Below are 19,618 nucleotides of genomic sequence, written 5' to 3' on the forward strand. Positions count from 1 at the left end.
GTTTGGGTTAAACGTCCTATAACATGTGAATGAAAATGTGCCTTTGCCAAAATATCGAGTACATCTGTCTTTAAATGCGTTGCACGCGTTAAATTATGCGATTTAGCAGCTGCCCCTTTAATAAATTTGTCGTCATTATAGGGGAGGAGCCACACTGAGATTGACACAAACCCGAACCAATAGCAATAAAGAGCCATTTAACAAGTTAGTATTTGGCCCAACCAGATAGTCATGGGTATGTACGGTGTAGTTGCCGCACAGACATGGCACCACATGCTGAAGTACTGCCGCTGTAACCTTGATTGATCAGCTTCTTCGATTGAGACAAGCCTAAAGAGCAACATGTAAGAATCTTGAATATGGCTCACATCATAAATTCATTTACCATCCCATTGTCGAGACAGAGAAGTAGATGCCGAGCGTAAATAAATTCATGACTGTGAATTAGATTATTATTTATCCTTGTTATAGCAAGTTTACCAGGTGAATAGTTGATGGCTTCATAATCATTTACTCAATTTCATTCATACCCCACCTTTCAGGCAGGCTGCTATGGATATCACGGCAAAGTATTGCCATAAAGAAATGGAGGCATATGGGTCATGTGTGGCCTCCAACCCATCAACATGGCAACAAAAGTGCCATGAACTGAAGATGAAAGTTGCACAGTGCACATCATCACAGTAAGGCATCAAATACTTGTGCACGCATTCCCACCCATGTGACTCTGACATCCTCACAAATCAAAGTTTCATATCTAAACTCTACGTTTGCTTCGATAGCCCAGTGATCCAGAAGATCAGACAAGACTGTTCCAAGGAGTTTGTGGAGTTTGAGCGCTGCCTGAGAGAAAACCAGGACAAACCTACCTCCTGCTCACCACATGTGGCTCGCTTTCTGGGCTGTGCAGAGACAGTGGACCTCAGTGAAGTGGGTAAGTCCTTGCTGGAACTGGCCATGCACGACTCCAGGGTCACATATAGCAGCTGTGAATCCTCACTTCTCGCCTCTTCAAGAGGCAGAGGTGTATTTTAATTACATTGCATGGTTTGCGCATGCTGGACTATTTCACTCGTGTAATGGTCGCTTGGACATCTTGAGAGAGTGGCTCCGAAAACCCAAATTTTCGATTTTCTGTCTTTCTTATCGGTAAAATTGGACTAATACTGTACCATGTTTGGTGGTATTTAATAGTTAACATACCAATTAACTGATTTTCTTTTTTCAGCTACAAGTCCAGTATCTCAGCCATCGTAGCAGTCAGACATCTTCCATCACCTTCGGATTACACCTGTCCTCACAGCAACACAGATGGGCTGGTGTCATGTTTCCCAGCCACGTTACTGTATGTACAGTGACTGTTGCGACATCTGTTTTCCTTTGTGTGTCTTAATGTTTGCATTTGTCCTTAACAATAAAGATATAGGCCATTGCTACAGCACTGTAAGTTAGATGGGTGGTGACTATTTAAATACTGTATACTTTTACTTCTCTTGTAAATGTTGTATTCCTGTGAAAACATTTATATTTACCTATAAATCAGTACGTCTGGTTTGTACGGGTTTTTATTGAACTGTTTCATTAAAATTGATACCAGACTTGTATTACTCATCTGGTGTGATCATCCTCTGTTGTTTTCTGATGCGTATGTCTGTCCTTCCCACCCTTGTCCTATCCAGGTCTGAGTCAGAGTCAAATATTAAACTGGAATGTATCACTCCCACACAAACTCTCCTGACTACTCAATGACTCAATGAAATAGGGAGTCTGGGAAGAAAAGAGAAGACTGTCAACCTCTAATCAGTGGGACTACTGAGAGAGACAGAGGGAGGATGTTGAGTTAAGAGCCCTGTGACCACTAAGCAGAACAGACCTTTTCTGGGTCAATTATTAAAGCGCTGATGGGGGTAGTGGAGAAGGAAGGCATTCCTCTCAAGTGTAGTATCATTTTTCAAACTAGAAGAGCAAGTAATCAGTGTATCCTCATTTGTCATGCTTAGAACAAAAAAGTGCACTCCAAAGGTGAAACCGCAGATTGTATTGAAGATACGGCAACATTACATTCAAAGCACATCACCTGGCAGTCACTGAACAAAAAAAGTGAGATAGGATCTCGCCTAATACCACACAAATAAGTTACATTCACAAAAATATCACTGTAAAAATACCATGAGTCAGTGATCAGTGTCAAACATAATGTCATGAAGGAATGTCACAAGCTGTAGCTGATCACAGGCACCTAAATGAAACAGGTATCACCCTAATCCTATTTTGTTGTGCACCACATTGTGAGTCGAATCCTGATGCTTTCAGGAAACACTTGCTATCCAGCTTCAGTTTGCAGGCTATTTCTTTAGACCTACTTTGTGACACATAGATATCATGCTACAGTTTAAATATTTGATTATCACAGAAGAATGTACAAAATATCTACCTAACAACATCTAATTTGAGATGTTTGGGAAAGAAATAATTACAGAAAGTGACTACAACAAGTAACTGTAACACAGTCATACTCACATTTACGTTTGGAGTACATCATCATGTACCCAGTGTCCTAAGTTTTGGGCATTATAGGTCTATTGGTTGTCATTTACTGCACTGCTCCTTACTGATTACACGATAAAAGAAAAGGGAAAGCTAAAGCAGTAATAGCATATACAACCCTGTTTCCGCATAAGGCTCTTCAAATGACCCTGTTGTGTTGTCTAAATGCTGAACAAAATGTGACTTTTTTTTGGTCCATATTATACCTTTCATGCATTATTAAAAACTAAATGTAGTTTGAAATGATACATTTTACACTGAGAGTTTCTTCCTCTTTACAATCTATGTTCTTGAAATCACTGGGCAACTTAAATTGTAATCCTAAGCACAATATCCTGAGTTACAGCTCAGGTTACATAAACATACACACTAACCTGAGAGCAAAATTGTACTCCAATCCATATACAATATTGTATACGCTGCAGTCTTTCACACACAATAATTAATCACTAGTCCTGTCAAAAAAAAAAGAAGTTATGCAATATACTAATTTAATTTAGACCCTCAGCTGCTCATAAGACCTGCGAAGACTCCTACATACATGTAAGTTGATTGATGAATTCACTTTCAACAACCAATTTTCATCTGTAATTCATGATATACATATTAATATGTTTGATAAGTGTCTTTTGTTAGTCGGTTTTTTGTTGGAAAGTGCCATGAAATGTGTTTCATTGAACTTCACATAGATACAACAAGAGAAATTGAGGTCCTTTAACATATTTTGGACATTTACAGTGTCTGTATTTCCAGCATGTGATTCTTATCTAGGAAAGATGGTGGGAACATTATGCAAATCTGCTGCAAAGTGATATTGACTATGTCTGACTTGTGATAATCTCGGCCTGTGATAAAAGCTCAGAAGTGTGTTTGGGCGTAGGCTGTCTATGGAGCGTGGTCCCACGGGCGTGTTGATGGACAGACTCCATTAGCTGCATCTCTGAGGTGAAAGGTGGATCAGGAGGGGAAAGGGTGAGAGTTTATAAGGGTCAGGAGGTGAAGTAGGAGTTCTGCATGGAGTAGAGACGGTCAATGGGGTTTCCCACTCGCCCTGGCAGGAGACCGCCGTCCCCTGTTGCTAAGAGGCAGTCACCAAGGTGACCGAGGCTTCCATCGCTGTCCAGGTCATGGAACACTGTCTCTGAGTCTGCAGTGAAAAACAGCGAGTGTGCACAACTGAAGTGGAATTGTCTTTAATTAGTACCAGAGACAGTGCAGAAAAATGTGAAAGAAATCTGGAAATAAACATTATTTTTAAATTTAAAACTCAGTTCAAACCCTCAGAGTTTATCTCAGCCTTTTCCTAACATCAATTCTTGTTTTTACAATTGGAAACCAGCAGAAAATGTCCTTCAAACATCCTCCTATCAGCTAATGCAACATAACCCAAGTGCTCCAGTTGATATTGGGCAGTAAAATAAACTGACTATAGTGTACAGGTAACCATTAAATTCAGTAGTTTGGAAGAAAATTTACATTTACTGTAACTACAGACACTAACTTACTGAATGGCCCCATAACCCTGTATTGCTGTTTCGAACATGCTCGGGGAGTTTGGGAGATGATGACAAAAAGTTGATTTTGAGGGGACGGTTTCTTTTTAAACTTGTAGCTTTCACCTCCTGTCTTACCATATGAGTGGAGCTGCTCGTTGCTCAGCTGGGGCGGGGTAAGCCCATGTCGAAACGGCTCTCCACCGTAGATGTTGGGGTCCAGAGCAAGTAGTTGCTGACGTGGCAGAGAGGGATATCCCAGCATCCCATCCATGCCATGAGTACTGGATCCATCTGTGAGAAGATGAAAATCCCTTTAGTCATGCTAGTTAATTGTTGTTGTTTTTTTCCAATTTCTTTATGGTCTTACCCTCACTGTCGTCATTGCTCTGGCGGCCCCCTCGACTTTGTCCTCTCCTGGTTCCCCCCAGCTGCTCTTGTTCCTGCTGCTGCTGCTGCTGTTGCTGCTGGCGACGAGCTATCTTTTTCATCTGAGTCACAACATCACGCACCGTTGTTATGAATTTTCTGTGTGTGATTATTTATTTGTATGATGCATGTTCACAAGAGTAATGTAAAGTCTAACCTTGGCTCTCTGGTTTTGAAACCACACCTGCACAACTCGTACTGTCAGTCCAGTCTCAGCAGCCAGTGTCTCTCTCACCTGCAGGGGAGATTTTCCACTGTTTTTGAATACAGCTTGAGATTAACTGCTATACGGACTGATAAAGACACACAAAAACACTGAGTCAAAAGAGTATTTCCATTGATGACACAAGCTGGTCCACCCACCTTGCGGCAAGGCTTAGCAGACACTTCAAAGGAGGCCTTGAAAGCACGCCGCTGCTGTGTGGTCAAGATGGTGCGTGGTCGTTTTGAACGCTTGTGCTCCTTGCCTTCATCACCACCTTTCCCCCCACCGGAGCCACCTCCACCATCCTCATCCTCACTTTTCACTGAGGAAGATAAGGAGACAAACAATTATTTTCTTAAGTTAAAAGACCTTTTCAGACTACCTTGACTAACCAGAACACACTTCTGCTAAAAAAAAACAGAAGTAACATGTGAAAGCAAAGTACAACATAGTTTTGATGTGCTATTGTGTCAAGTGTTTGTTTTGTACATCACTAACTCAGTCCCTGAGGTTCAGTTCAGTGTATACATGTATCCTATTTACTGTACAAGGGAGCAGCTTGAGTCTTAACCCCATATGCCCTTTGGGGCATTTGGGGGCTGCTCACTGGTTTACCGTGGAGGAATGTGTTTGAGATTGGCTGAATAATATGTTACATGCCATACATGAATATGATAGATGGAGAATTTTCCTAAGATGTAAGACAGGAAGCTTTTGAAAATACGTCTACGTGGTTCAGACAAAGCAGCATCGTAACAAACCCAATTTTTACCTGATTCTGTTGGTGTAGGACTGATAGCGGCCAACATCTCCCTCTCCTTCTCATAGTCCATGCGACAGAGCAGCTGGCCTTCTTTCAGCACAAACTCATCACCTCTCTGCAGCCGGCGTTCACACTCACAGCAGCTGAAGCAGCCCAGGTGGTACACCTGGCCTAGCACGCGCATTATCAACTCTGAACGTCCAATCACTTGCAAGCAGGCGCTGCACTTTCTTACAAACAGCCTGGGGGCACACAGAGTGTTGTTATATGTGAAGGATATCTATATGAACTGTAAAACATGGCATTATGGGAGTCAAGGGGCGCAGAACTAGAAAGGTAATTAAAGATGGAAGCACAGACAAGGAGCTCCAACTCAGCTCCAATGATACTGGAAATTAACATAGTCTCTTAATTAAAGGTCATATAAACATTACCCAATTCACAGAGCAACAAGGTGAACATCTGTTGAGAGGAATTACAGTAGCCTGCATTTTTATATTGTATTTTATTTCCTATTTTAAGACAGTAGGTGGCAGTAGTTAGCTTATGATGAGAGAGCAGCCTGACGTGAGTCTTCCCCCTTAATTCCTTAAATGTTGAGATCTGTTTGATGGGGTAAACTTCAGTCTGTCCATATACCACCCAAATCTTAAAGCACTGATTTAACATTGTGAATAAAGCTTAGTACAGAGTATTTGTCCGGTCCATTGCTTTCCCCCATGACCACTTTCCTTCTTTTGTCCCTCCATCTCTCCTCCTGTGAGATATTATAACCCCTCAATTTCTCTCCTGCTTCACCATCTCTTCACTTCACCCTATTTCCATTCACAGGGCCTAAGTCTCTGCCATTAAATTCCTCTCAAATCCCTGCTCTCGCACTTGGTTTCCTCCCCCTCCCTCCCTAGTATTTTCTGCCAGCATTCCCAGTTCTCCCTCATGCCCTCCCAGCCTGCCTCCCCAGTTCACTGAAACTAATAAAGACAGGATTAATTAGATTGTTGTTTAAACAGTGCAATGGCCAGACAGACGCTGTAAACTCATAACCAGGGATTGGGGATAGCATGGGGTTAATCTCTCTCCTCTCACTTATGCACACTAAAACACACACACACACACACACACACACACACACGCATACACACACAAACATAGACACTCAAACACACACACATACACGCACACGCGCAGGCATGCACACACACATTTGCACACGCCCACTCACAGTTTCAGTATACCTAGTCTGACACTGGTAAATTACCCACATTCACCGTACCACCACCCATCATCATACTGGTGGTGCAACACACCTGCAATCAGAAAAAAAGTAGATATGCGCTGGAACACAAGAATATCACTTCAACAGGAGGATTTACCAAGTGGCCACGGCATAGGCGTAAAAAGGAGAGAGATCGGTGGACGCAGAACCAGCATAAGAACAAAACACAAACCTGAATAAGAAAGAAGGGAGGATGAGAGGGGAGGGATCAGGGGGAGGAAGGGACGAAGGCAGAAGTGTTGAAGCTCCCTGACTGAGTGATAGGAAGGTGTTGCTGCCCAAATCTGGAGTGTAAAGAAGGAGCCAGGTCTGCACATTAGTGCTCCTAATCTGTGATTCTGTCCCAAACGCAGCTGCTACGGCTAATCTTTCTCAATCCATCTGCCAAACGCTCCCCAAATTCCCCAAATGACAGTGTCGCTAAGTTAACATCAATGCAAACACAAGTGTCCCTATAAGCAGCAATACGCAGATCTGTTGTGACAGGACCTCGTGTTTAACTAAATGTTGCTCAACACATTTTTCTTATTAAACTGAATCTAAGAGTAATGCTCCTACTGTGAAATATCTGCAAGACGCTACATGTTGATAATAATATCTGGCACCTAACACATGTTCCACAAAGGAGAACCATCTTCGCCCTGCTCTGTGCAGCCTCACTCTCCATCCAAACACAGACTCCAACAACTTAAACGCCTCCTTTCACTGTGAACAAAATACAACAGAACAGAATTGTCACAGGATTGCTTGACATAAGACTGATGATATTGCTGGTTAAGTCCCACACTCCCTAATCGGGGTGTGCACAGCACAGTAGGAATTTACTCAACATGGCAAATGAAGGCAACTTGGGGCAACTGCCACAGAGGGGGGTCTGTAAGTAGATCAGTCTAATCCCTCTAATAGAAGTATCATTCACACCGGCCCTGACCAGGGTGTAGCTTCCAATAAATCACTATGGACATGATGGTTAAAGAGCAGCCATACAAATTAAGTGAATTTAGCCTCCACACCAAATTTATACAATTTTGTCAAACATGCCCACAATCTCAGGTTTGCATCCTTGTAACTTTCCCAATGTATCTGAGTACAAAATTATATATTTATTTCACACACTATTATTTCATAACAACTTCAATAGAAACATCTATGCACAGATTTTTTTTAGAAAAATAGAATATAGTGCATTTTTCTTTGAACATCCCAGATGTAGCAGATATGTTTTTGCAGGAATCCGTGGTAAAAAGGATGTTTGCATGTGGCCAGCGGAGGCCTTGCATTTCCACTCAGAAAAAGTGGAAATGCAATTAGAATTTAAACATCTGAGGTATAGTAAAGACCAGCTGTGTGCAAGTCTATCTGAAAAGATATTTTAAGGAGGACTTTGCTTTGGATTTAAAGGGATATCCTTTAATTAAGTGATGTAATATTCATGATATACTGTATACAGGATTACAAAGGATATAGATGTAAGTGCATACAGGAGACTGAGTAGAACAGTCAACTTTAAGAGCTTGTGATGTGCAGAACTTCAGGAACCTTGGCTGCAGGCAACTTCATGTTCAGTGCCGTGGATTTCGGAGGGGTTAGGGGGCATGACTAATTACAAGCACACTGATTAAGAGATCAAATGTAGAGGCAGAAAAAGGTGATGTATTGTAAGCATTGGGTGGCTATAATCAGCTTTTTCTTGCTTGCTTTAGTGTAGATCCTAGGCATACAAACAGAATAACAGAATCTTCCTCATCTCCCTAAGCTGTGTCATGTGGCATTGTTTTGCCTGTGAGCTCTGACAAGCATGACATTGTCTGGACTGCAACACAATCATTCCATAAATATGTATGTGTCTCAGAGCGATTACAGTTGTGCTTGCTTTCATAATTGATGAATATTTATACAGGTAGGGGTTTGCTTATACTCCAGGTTTGGAACAGTTGTATGTGAGACAGCCCAAAAGATCCCAACTTGGACTGATGTCGGCTCATCAAAGATCACTCATTTTGATTCCCAACCTATGGTTTAAGTTGCTTGTCGGTCTCTTAACTTGTAATATGCTGAGGTATTCTTGCACTGGCTTGTGATTCCCACATACATTATGTGTTCAGAATGACCATATTGTGTGTCACATAATTCACTGAAATTGAAGGTACATTCAAGGATTCATGTGATAGATGCAAAACGAACAAATGATATGCAACAATCTTACTTTTAAGTTGTATTCTGTTTAGTATCCATTTCTTAGATGTGTGTGTCAGGGTGTGTGTGTGTGTGTGTGTGCGTGGATGTGTGTGTGCGCACTTTCGGCGGATATTGCTCTGTGAAGCAAAATGGCTCAGAGCCAGGGTTCAGTAATCACATCATCTCCTTTTATTAAATCTCCCTGCACTGCTTCTGTGTTATTAAAATCTCCCAGCATTCCCCACAATACTCGCTACCCCTGCCACCGCTCACTCACACTCACACACATACACACAGAAACACACATGTATATAAATATATATAGTCACACATGCACACACACATAAGTATATATAGAGTCACATGCACACATAAACACAAATATGCACAGTTTGTGTAAACACAGATAAGGTGCCTGGGTACAAACATCAATAAAACACTGACAGATGCTGTCATTTGTGCACCGTATCCGTCCATGCATCAAAAGAGAAACATCATAAACAGTCCTCTTGCTCAATGAATGTCCTCCAAAATTTGTAAAAGCTAGGCTATATAATAGTTATCTAATGACCACGAGGGCCTGCAGCGTATGGAATACATTTTTGAAGGCATTTCTGCACAAACTCTCAACTCTCACAGTTATACAGTTTCATGTCATGACTCTCACTGTAAATCGCTCACACTAGTAATAAGACCGGCTCTACACGAGAGCACCACTGAAGCCTGTAATATTCAAGTCCTAATGTAATGTACCTGTGTAAAGTAACAACCAAAAACCTGCATGACGTGCATGGTCTGCATGATATGTGTCTCTGGGTGTGTGCAATCTACACCTGATGCTACCAAGAATGAATGCTATGTGTGAGGCTATAGATGTGTGTTTGTGTGCGCGAGTGGGTGTGTGTGTGTGTGTGTGTGTGTGTGTGTGTGTTAGTTTAGATAACACAGTTAATCCCCAGGCCACCAGAACGCAATATCCTGTCTGCCCGTTTCTCATTTCCTGTCTGTCTCTGGCGGAGCGGGAAGCAGTGGGGAGGGGGTGGCGGGGGACAGCGGGACCCGTTGCCCCAGAAACAGGAGATACAGCCGGTCGATTTGAGAAAAGTCTACGCCGATCTCCCCATCTCTCCCTCTCTCTGGTGCGACCCCCTATTCTCCCTCTCTTTTTTCCTCTCCCTCTCCGCTTTTATTATCTCAGATTTAATAAAGCTGAGGCGAGCAGCTTGTTCTGCCATGAAACATTTATTAGCTGTCTGTTATAAAATTGTTGTGGGGGAGGAAAGATGATGGGGTCTCATCTCACATTATGCAAAAACAGTGGCAATATCACGCCCCCCCCCCTACACACACACACACACACCCATACACCCAGACAAAAATCTGCCCATCCCTGCCGCTGTTCCCCTCCAAAAACACCTTGACTTTACCTTCTTTATCCCATTCCAAACCACTTCTCCATCACTGAGATTTCACCTGATGTTCTTTCATTTAAAGTGTTCTCCAGCAGCACACCATCAGAGCACAACAACTCCTACGTCCCCACTTTCCTTTCCGCTGGCACACCTCCAACCATCATCTGTTGAGCTGCAGGTTTTGCTAATGTAAGACTCCTGGGTAAGGGAGGAGTGTTTGAATGTTTCAGAACCACATGTATGTATTATGTGTAGCCTCTCACTGGGATTTATACATACTGTACAGTTCTGAGCTGTCAGTGAGGCCACTAGTCAAGCAAAGCCACAAACTTTCCTTTCACTTGCAGACCCATTATATGGACAGGGATGTTCAATTATTTAAGGACAAAGAGGCCACATTTTCTCACTTTCTACTCATTCAGATAGTTTTGTTCCATTTGCCCAGGTGTTGAAATATTGGTTTCTGACATTTTTGCTGCCAACCCAATGCAACCATGATTGTGTTTCTCAAAAGACACATTGCTGTTGATTGTCTTAAATGTAACGTCATTTTTAAATATAAATTTTAATTGCTGTGAGCACCGCAAATAAAATTCTATTCTCCTCCATCTTCTCTTCAGTCTCTGAGCTGAACTTATCAAAACCTAAGCAAATAAAATCAAAACTATCTGCATGGTCACAGACCACTAAAAATAAGCAAGAAAATTTGTTGTTTGTAATTTGGCTGAACATATCTTTTAAATTTGTAATAGTTTCAGTATTAAGACTTTAATTTTTCTTTTTTTATTAGAAGTAACTCATTACTGTGGAGGAGATTTATGAGTAAGAGTTAAGGTGCTAGCTGATAGGAGTACGGGTTTATCGTCTCTCTGACATGTCATTGCATAATTCTCTCTAATGGTATTTCCCTGCAGCCCAGTGTCAGACCTGTCATCACAGGACAGCCCCAGAATACTGGGTAATTAGCACTGTACCCAATCAGCCTCCCCACCACCTCCTCCCATTCCCATCCTGAGACACAAAGAGGCGCCGAGGGGGGGAGGCGATTAAGAGAAAACAAGGGATAAACGGGGAGATAAACTGTTTGGTGTCATCACTGCTATCAATCTCAACGAGAAGGAAATGAGGTTTGGAACGGAGAAATATTATTACAAAGCAGACAGTGATGAACGAGGTATCGGATAGAGAGACGGAGAGAGATGGTAGGTGGGGTGGGGGGTATAGAAGCGAGAAGAGGGGTAGAAGATGGAGTTTTTATCCTTAGTCTCAGGGTTTTAAAGCAACAAGACGCAGAAATTCACCCACATAAATGCACTGTAACCTAAGAGGATATAATGTCAGGCAGTTAGTGTTAGACTCACATATAGCTACCCGATCAGCAGAGGGGGATTCCATAACTGTGGCAGTGGGGTCTCCCTCTCTCTGTCTGCAGCGAGAGGGTTAGCAAACCTAGATGTCGTCTAAGTGCCCTCCACCCCACAGAGTGAGGTATTAAACCCAAGGTTTAGTGAATATCCACCCTGGTGACCTGCTTTTCAGAGGGTTGAAACTGCCTTTATGGGGCTTACAAGGGAGCTCGCAGGCTCCGCACAGCCAGACTACCCTCCATTCTGTCTGGGCTCAGCACTGTTGACCAGGGAACACCGGCCTTATACCTCTCAGTTTGGCAAGGAACCATAATGTTGAACCAGTGCGTAGAAGACACTGACTGTGTAAAAAGTGCAGGACGCTGAGGGTGCATGTTACCCGTGCATGTAGTCAGCTTTTATTGTCTTAATTAAAATTAGAATTCTGTCCTTCTTGTAAATTTTACACGATTAATAATCAGAGCAAATACAGATAGAAAAGTAAGCGTTTTGCTTTTGATTGCTTAAATTCTTCTTTTTTTTAATTTTTATTTTACCATATCTCATTTCCTAAGAAAAAGTCTTGCCTCAAAATTATTCTGAACATCTGGTCCATAACAGGATGGGGTAGCAGAGAATTTTTTTGAGATTTCAAAACAAAAATAAATCCACAAGAAAAATCCACAAGATGCACTTGAGTTTATTGTGTCTAAATCCCCTCATTTCCATAACAGATTGAGACCAGGGAAACTCGAAACTGAAGGCATACCTCCTGTTTTTTTTTTTGTTTTTTTTGTTTTGTTTTTTTTTAACATAGATCATGTGTGGCAGTAGGGATAACACGTATTTATTACTCAAAGCTTCAGGGACTGAACCTGAATGTGACTAAGAGCAAAACCTATATTCTATGTAGTTCGACATAGTGGTTAAATATTTAGGATTATGTGCTTGAAAAGTGGAAAAAAGTTGAAATCTTACGTTACGTTGGCTTCTTTTGAACTGTCAGTTCAGAACAATTTTGAAGCAAAGTATCCTTTGAAAACATTAAACATGCAAATGCTGAATCAACTTTTGCCTTCAAGGCAATTTAGTCCAGATGAATCAGGGTGGGGGATGGGTCACATTTCAAAATTAGATTTGTTTTCTCATTTGAATTTAGAGACATCTACGTGCGTTTGTATATATTTTTTTTACCTCATCTGAATAGATTAATTATAAAAAACTCACATATATCTGTCCCAAAACACAATTTGCATTTATTTATATTTCACCATTCACTTTTAATACTAACTACAAAAGACAAGCATGTGTGAACAGATGAGCAGGGGAACAGCACTGTACAGTGTGGCTCACTGTTTATGCTGAGAAAGAGTCAGGGAGGAGAAGTCGGCCTGTCTGTGTGTGCTGGGTGATGTAATTCAAAGCAAAGGATGAATTAAAAAATATTTGGACAAGCCAGAGATACTCCATGAAGGAGACATGGAAAATTGCCCAGTATGAGCTGAAAAGCCTGCAAGATGCTGTTTTACCACGTATCTATTTCATCCACACAATCTTCATCAGTAATTCAATTAATTTAATGCGCGACATGCAAAGAAAGCTCATATTACTGTGTTCAGACATCAGGCAGTCGATCTGCCTCTGCCTCTTTGAACCAGCTGGAACTAAAATGGAACCAAGCTTCCTGTAGAGGGTTAATATGAAAATAAGCATCCCCTCACAATTGTACAAATTCCCCGAAAATTCTCATGCACGTTCCAAGTTCTTGGACATGATTATCTGTCACAATGCACACACCTGCTCCAGTTGGGAGGGAGGAGTGTGTAGTGCAAGGCGCTGATGGACAGACTGCAGGGAAAACAAGGAGACATTGTTGCTGATCCGCTGAAGGTCACAGGCAGTACTGTGTGCCAAGTCTGGCACCGACTCACACAACAGGGCAACTATCCATATGCAATGTATAGGGGACTAAATCAACACCATAGTGAATGAGGCGCTGACTATTAATTTGGATCTGCAATTACAGTCATTACATGAGGAGAGCAAATACGCTTTTTCATCCCATCACTGAAAATGAACCCGGTGCTTCATTTATGATAAGCTATTGCCTCCACGTTTCCCACTCATTTTTCCAGATAAACGTCACACAATGGGACTTTCATCAGCTACCTCCTCTCTCTCACTCTCTCTTACTCTCTCTTTCACTTGCTCTCTCTCTCTCCTCCAGATGTCAGGTACAGTGGGAGAGTCTGTGCTGCTGGATGCCGTCTGACACTTTTCAAAACAATGATAACAAGCTGCAGGCTCGTCCTTCAGTCGTCTACCCCCGGAGCTCCCACCACAGGCACACCCTCTGACCACGGCGCACACACACATGCACGCACACACATGCACGCACGCACACACATACACGTTACGGCCTCAAAAATTATCATAGGGTGGAATTGTGAAATGAAAAACAGGACATTTTCCACTTTCCAATGCAAGTATTAACTGTGTGTTATTGTTTTACATTACAGCATAATGTGTACATTGCATGACTATAAAGCATGGAATAGCAGCATTAAGTGCTGTTTATTCCAATAACAATGAGATCATAAACCTTGATCAGAAATGGTCCTATAAACTGAAATCCATAATTTGAGTTTTTAACAGTCACTCATTTGCCTATGAACGGACTCTAAATCTCCAACAGTCAACTAGTAATTTTTCAAAAAATTTCAAAAAATTATTACGAATCTTAGCAGGATTTCTCTCAAAGTAGACTAAATTATATGGAACCAAAACCGTCCTTAATAGTCCCTCAAATCCCCTTAAGTGGCTTCACAGATGTATGAAACACTTTAACAGAGTGTCGAACAACACTATAGGCCTTTTGAAGTCAATGAGGACTTTAACTATATCTGAATTTTTTGTTGTTGCTACAATGGAAATTAAAATTCTAACATTTTCATTATTTGTAGAGACACTCTTCATACTTAAGGCTGATATATTCAGACTTTGAGGATCCTGACTAGAATTTAAAAAGAAGCTTTATGTAGGTTTGAACAAAGCTTTTGTACACACTCTGCACTGGACTTGCGGGGTCAGTCAAAATAGGAATTATTTTTTGTTAGAAGTAGCATGGTGAGAGTATGGTTGTAATTTTCTGTCAAATTATTGATTTGCTTAGCATGTTCTGTCCGATGATGTTCACTTGTTTGGTGAAGAAGTGGTTTTCTTTCACCATTTTTCCACCCGAGATTTATGCTTTTGTTCGTAAGTAAAAAGTTCACTGACAAATATATTCAGCAGTTCGCAGGAAGTGCGGCAGACTCTCACTCACTGTAACACCTTTCATCAGTCCTCTAACTCTAACATATTATTCCTCATCATCTTATGTTAAGTATTTTTAATTCATGTTTTTTCCTTCCACAAAGGTTGACTTGACGATAAAAGAAAATTCGGTTTTAAGCAGGCCCAATAACTGAGTTCATTTTCTTTGCGAATCCTATCAATTTCAAATTACTGCCACTAAAACTTGCAGCAACTGAAAATACAGAGAAGATGAAAAATACTCTTATGAGCCCTGCCTCGAAAACACAATTGTGTCTCCAACATAATGTTTGAATTTTAGCTTCCTCTTGGCTTGCAAACATAGAGGCTGAGTGACATCACTTCAGCTTGTTTCTGATTGGACAAAACTGTGGCTTTACAACAGGGACCCTTCTCCCCTGTGCTGTGTAGAAATAATTGCTGTCAGTTTTTGGAAGTAAATATATATACGCTATATATTTGAGACACCGGAAGTTTGCTTGAGTATTTCTGGAACTGTGGGACAGTTTTTAGTCACTAATTTCTTTACAGGTTAAGATTTGACTTGCAACATGAATTTAATAATTCTTTAATAACTGGGGACATTTTTTTTTTCTCAACCTGTAGACAAGCACCCTGAGTAATTCAGCTTTCGTTTCATTAGGGCCTGTTGGCCAGTGGGGGGGGGTTCACTTCACCCCCCACCCCTCCACCCCTCCACCCACCCACCGCTGCAAACAAAACGTGAACCCAACTTCAGTGTGTGTGTGTGTGTGTGTGTGTGTGTGCGTGTGTGCGCGTGTGCTTGCTTTTACTTCTCATAGTCGTGCTTGCAGTACAGCAGGCGGTCCCTGCAGTAGCAGGTTCCGGTGAGCGCGCTCAGGCACACGGCGCACTTGACGCAGGTCTCGTGCCAGGAGCGCTCGTTCACGCGCAGCAGGAAGCGGTCCGCGATGGGAGACTCGCAGCCCGCGCACACCTCGCCCCCTCCCCTGTACTCCGGACCTGGGGGGGGAACAAGGGAGGGAGACACAGGTAGAACCGAGGCCAATAAATACTAAAGGGCCCGAACACCACCACCACCCCGTCTCTAAAATGATGACGTCAAAAGCAGGCTACCTCCGCCATGACCATCCGTGGCCTAAAACACTGGACACACAACTGTTGGACTGATGGGTAATGATTTCAGAATGAACACATTTGTACATGATGCACTGTACATCATTTGGCACAGAACAGAAAGTTCCTGCACACTGGAGGGAAAGTGAAAGCATCACTGACAAAGCTAAAGCCGTCCACGTCTGCTTAGTTCTTTCAATCTCAACATTATTTCTACTGACTTTTTATTTTTGCAATTTCAAGTACTTTTTTTTTTTATTGTTATTATTCACATGGACTTGAAAAATGTTGTAACACACACACACACACACACATATATATATATATATATATGTGTGTGTGTGTGTGTGTGTCACATGAACTTACAGTCAACATAGCATTTGTTTTTTTTTTTCTTATGGTGTCACTCCCCGCAGAGACGGAATTCACATGAATAATCAGTATTTATTTATTTATTTTTTATCATTCTTGATTGTCATACGTTGTCCTAATACACACATAATATTCAGATTGATGTTCATGGGTTTATTTCGTCTGGGCCTAGTGCAACAAATTGTCAGATGACACTCACCAAAAGGTGTTGAGGATGGAGGCTGCTGCAGACAGGACTGCTGGGTCTCCTCTGTTTTCATCCCTTCTCTCCTTCCCTCAGTGTGATCGCTACACAAAGACAACAAATGCATCATTTCAAGATATCAGATGAAGCACTGCTGTAGGTAAAACCTGTATAATCAAGCAGCCAATTAAGACAAAACAGGAACAATTCACGCACGTAAACGTCACTTCAGAAAATGTAGACAGTAGTTTTGGGCGACACTTTAAGTTCCATCGTTTATATCAATACTTTGAAGGACTTGACCTGAATTCGCGCGCGCACACACACACACACACACACACACACACACACACACACACACACACACACACACACACACACACACACACATACACAGCTTGGATTTAATTCAAGTTATTTAAGACAGTAGGTAACAATAATAAAAATGTGCAAATATAAAAAACAAGGCATACAGGCCTCTCTGATAATTTATTAAAAATCAAAGTAAAGGGAAACACCGAACACCAAAGATTAGTCCATTATGTAGCTTAATTTTTGGTTGATATTAAGCTCAGTTCCGGGCCTTAAATCCAGTCAGCTGATATTTCAAAAATGCATCCTTTAAATATCATTAAATTAAAACACAGTATAAAATTATGAAAATGCCAACGGTTACGTAGGCATATTTTCTTATATAAACAACCATGTATCTATTTTTCCAGTTTTAAAAATAAGAGTATAATTTCAAACATTTTTGTGTAGCCTATGAATATTATGAAGCTTTACTATTTTAAAATTTCTTCTAAAATATATTCAATAATTGAATTATATTCATCGTAGTTATTCTAAAACGTCATTTGATGGGATAAGCATGAAAAGGCGCTGACGGCATTTTGTATCCCACAATTTTTTTTTTTTTTAAATTTACAAATTCAGGGAAAAATAACTTGGCTGAGGAAACACTGATGAAAAAAAAATTATCTAATTTTCCTACAGTTATTTTAACCACGTATATTTTTTTTCCCAGTGGCTTTATCAGATAGTGTTGTGTTTTTTAGGACAGCTACGTTAATAGGCTATCACTGTATTAATAGTCAGTTTTCCAAGTTTTTAATCTTGTTTTAACATTTGTTGTTTTGATGAGACTATTCGTAGCTATAAAGAATCATCCTGATTTTTAAAATCCCTTTCTGAGAGGTCTCTACTGTGAGCTTGTAAAATCCAGTAAATATAAAATGGGCTATTGAATTTTGGGTGACTGCTCCAGAAAATGAAGGAATCAAATACAACAAATGAATTATGTAAATACAAGTAATCTGATTTGGCTTTTTCCCTAATTGCGGGTTGAATACATTACAAACATATTTGCGTGATACACCCGACAATTACATGTTGAGACCAACAGCCTGATACTCTGACAATGATTACCGGAGTAAAAATGCTCAGAGAGATTTAATTAACTTTCCTGCAGGTCCGAGAGCTGCAATCAGCGGAGAAGTGAATGGGAAAGGTGTCTCAGACTTCTGGACTTCACTGGAGGCTATATTATTATATTATATGAGGATCAATAGGATCAATACAATCAAATCGAAGGATGACATTCAGAGAAACAGAAGCTCCTCTCCGTTTGGAGGTGATGACCAAGTTTCTGTTCTCAATATTATAACTGTTTGAAAAATCTGTTTCTTTGTTTTTTTTAAAATGAGAGTTTCATTTAAAAGCTGTTAAAAACCAGGCTTGCCTTCGTGCCATCAAAAGTAAACAACATGACAAAGTTGAGTTGTTATACATCATGTCAGTTTTGGTCCAACAATGGATTTTCTGTTTGGATTAGATTACTGCAGGCATAAAACTGTAAACTAATATGGTAATAAAAAGACTATTATTCACGATACGCGGCAATAAGTCTTTTATTCTGAACCACAACTGAAACTCAACTTGTAGCCTGATAAAATCGGTTCTCTCCTGCATTATCTCCGGCTTGTTGTTTGGATTACCAGACCAAATCAAAGCTCATATAACTTATCAGACAGCAAGGTCACTGTGAATTCATCTTCCCCCCCCCCCCCCCCTTTTTTTTTTACCTGAGCATTATTGAAAAAACAAAAAACAACAATTAAAAAAAAAAAGAAAAAGAAAAAACAACAACGACAAAAAAAACAAAAAAAACAAACAAAACCCAAAACACGCCAAATAACGTTGGACCCATAAACCTAAGCGTAAAACCTGCAGCGGGATGAAGAAACACATATTAACGAAAGAACACAATTGTACAAAAATCACACGTCCGCTCTCACTGACAACCTGTTCTCGAGTTTCGGGGGGTCCTACCTTGAGGTGAAACACACTCCTCCTGAAATCTCGGTTGGCAACATTAAACCGTGGGGAAAGTTTCGGGCAGTAAATGAACAGACGCGTTTTTACAGATTGTTCACCTGTACCTCACAGCCCGGCGCGCATGTTGCCTACGGTAAAAATCCAAATACCATGATGACCCAAACTACTGTCTATTGTCTCTGTTTTCTCCGCCAGCCGTGTGTGCGCTCTGACTTGTTTTGTGCGTAAAAAGGCGCAGAGGGAGGAGATGGACGGACAGGGAGGGAGGGAGAGAGAAGGTGCGGAAGATGATGTGGGAAGATGAGCGATGATGCAGCCTATTGATAACTCAGATGGGGATGATCTTTTGCATTTGTGTTCAAGGTTAGAGGAAGACTTTAAAGGGCTTTTTGTTTCAAAGGGAGATGACTCCACTTCTACGTGGAAAACAATCTCCCATGGCCCTAACATTTCACTATGTGTTCTAACTGCCTGATGTTAGTGAAATATTATCAAAAGAACAAAGGCAAATGAAGATGAAAGCGGTTACAGTCAACCATTATTCCATTTGGACATAGAAAAAAAATGTGCACTCACTTTATACCATCATGATACGGAAACAGGTCCGGGGATGAGAAGGCTGATGTAGGACGGCTGATGTGATAAGAAAAGTGACATCTCAGA

At 41.0% G+C, this 19,618-nt stretch overlaps 2 protein-coding genes across 2 annotated transcripts; one reads left to right on the forward strand and one right to left on the reverse strand.

Annotated features, from left to right (window-relative positions):
* Positions 1-206: 206 nt before the first annotated feature.
* On the forward strand, positions 207-1,447 carry LOC139614847 (coiled-coil-helix-coiled-coil-helix domain-containing protein 5). The gene is made up of 4 exons (XM_071472489.1): positions 207-344; positions 543-683; positions 783-934; positions 1,229-1,447. Coding segments are annotated over exons 1-4 (324 nt in total). The 5' UTR covers positions 207-342; the 3' UTR covers positions 1,258-1,447.
* Positions 1,448-2,022: 575 nt separating this feature from the next.
* Positions 2,023-19,158, reverse strand: lmx1al (LIM homeobox transcription factor 1, alpha-like). The gene is made up of 9 exons (XM_071472445.1): positions 18,950-19,158; positions 16,634-16,722; positions 15,759-15,948; positions 5,447-5,679; positions 4,833-4,996; positions 4,627-4,704; positions 4,411-4,531; positions 4,179-4,334; positions 2,023-3,694 (listed from the first exon to the last, which is right to left on the reverse strand). Exons 1-9 carry the CDS (start codon positions 18,991-18,993, stop codon positions 3,537-3,539), a joined length of 1,233 nt encoding a protein of 410 aa, XP_071328546.1. The 5' UTR covers positions 18,994-19,158; the 3' UTR covers positions 2,023-3,536.
* Positions 19,159-19,618: the final 460 nt, after the last annotated feature.

The sequence above is a fragment of the Trachinotus anak genome, unplaced genomic scaffold, assembly GCF_046630095.1.
Source record: "Trachinotus anak isolate AG129_WGS33_773 ecotype Australia unplaced genomic scaffold, CSIRO_AGI_Tana_v1 ptg000003l, whole genome shotgun sequence".
Classification (NCBI taxonomy): domain Eukaryota; kingdom Metazoa; phylum Chordata; class Actinopteri; order Carangiformes; family Carangidae; genus Trachinotus; species Trachinotus anak.

What these genes read in the sequence shown, in the direction of transcription:
- lmx1al (XM_071472445.1), bottom strand. Translation starts at nt 18,993, where the DNA reads ATGTTGCCAACCGAGATTTCAGGAGGAGTGTGTTTCACCTCAAG. An exon ending in TTCAAAACCAGAGAGCCAAG is followed by an intron (nt 4,532 to 4,626) that starts GTTAGACTTTAC and finishes GTTGTGACTCAG; the next exon opens with ATGAAAAAGATAGCTCGTCG. An exon ending in GAGCAATGACGACAGTGAGG is followed by an intron (nt 4,335 to 4,410) that starts GTAAGACCATAA and finishes ATCTTCTCACAG; the next exon opens with ATGGATCCAGTACTCATGGC.
- LOC139614847 (XM_071472489.1), top strand. An exon ending in GCACAGTGCACATCATCACA is followed by an intron (nt 684 to 782) that starts GTAAGGCATCAA and finishes TTGCTTCGATAG; the next exon opens with CCCAGTGATCCAGAAGATCA. An exon ending in AGTGGACCTCAGTGAAGTGG is followed by an intron (nt 935 to 1,228) that starts GTAAGTCCTTGC and finishes TTCTTTTTTCAG; the next exon opens with CTACAAGTCCAGTATCTCAG.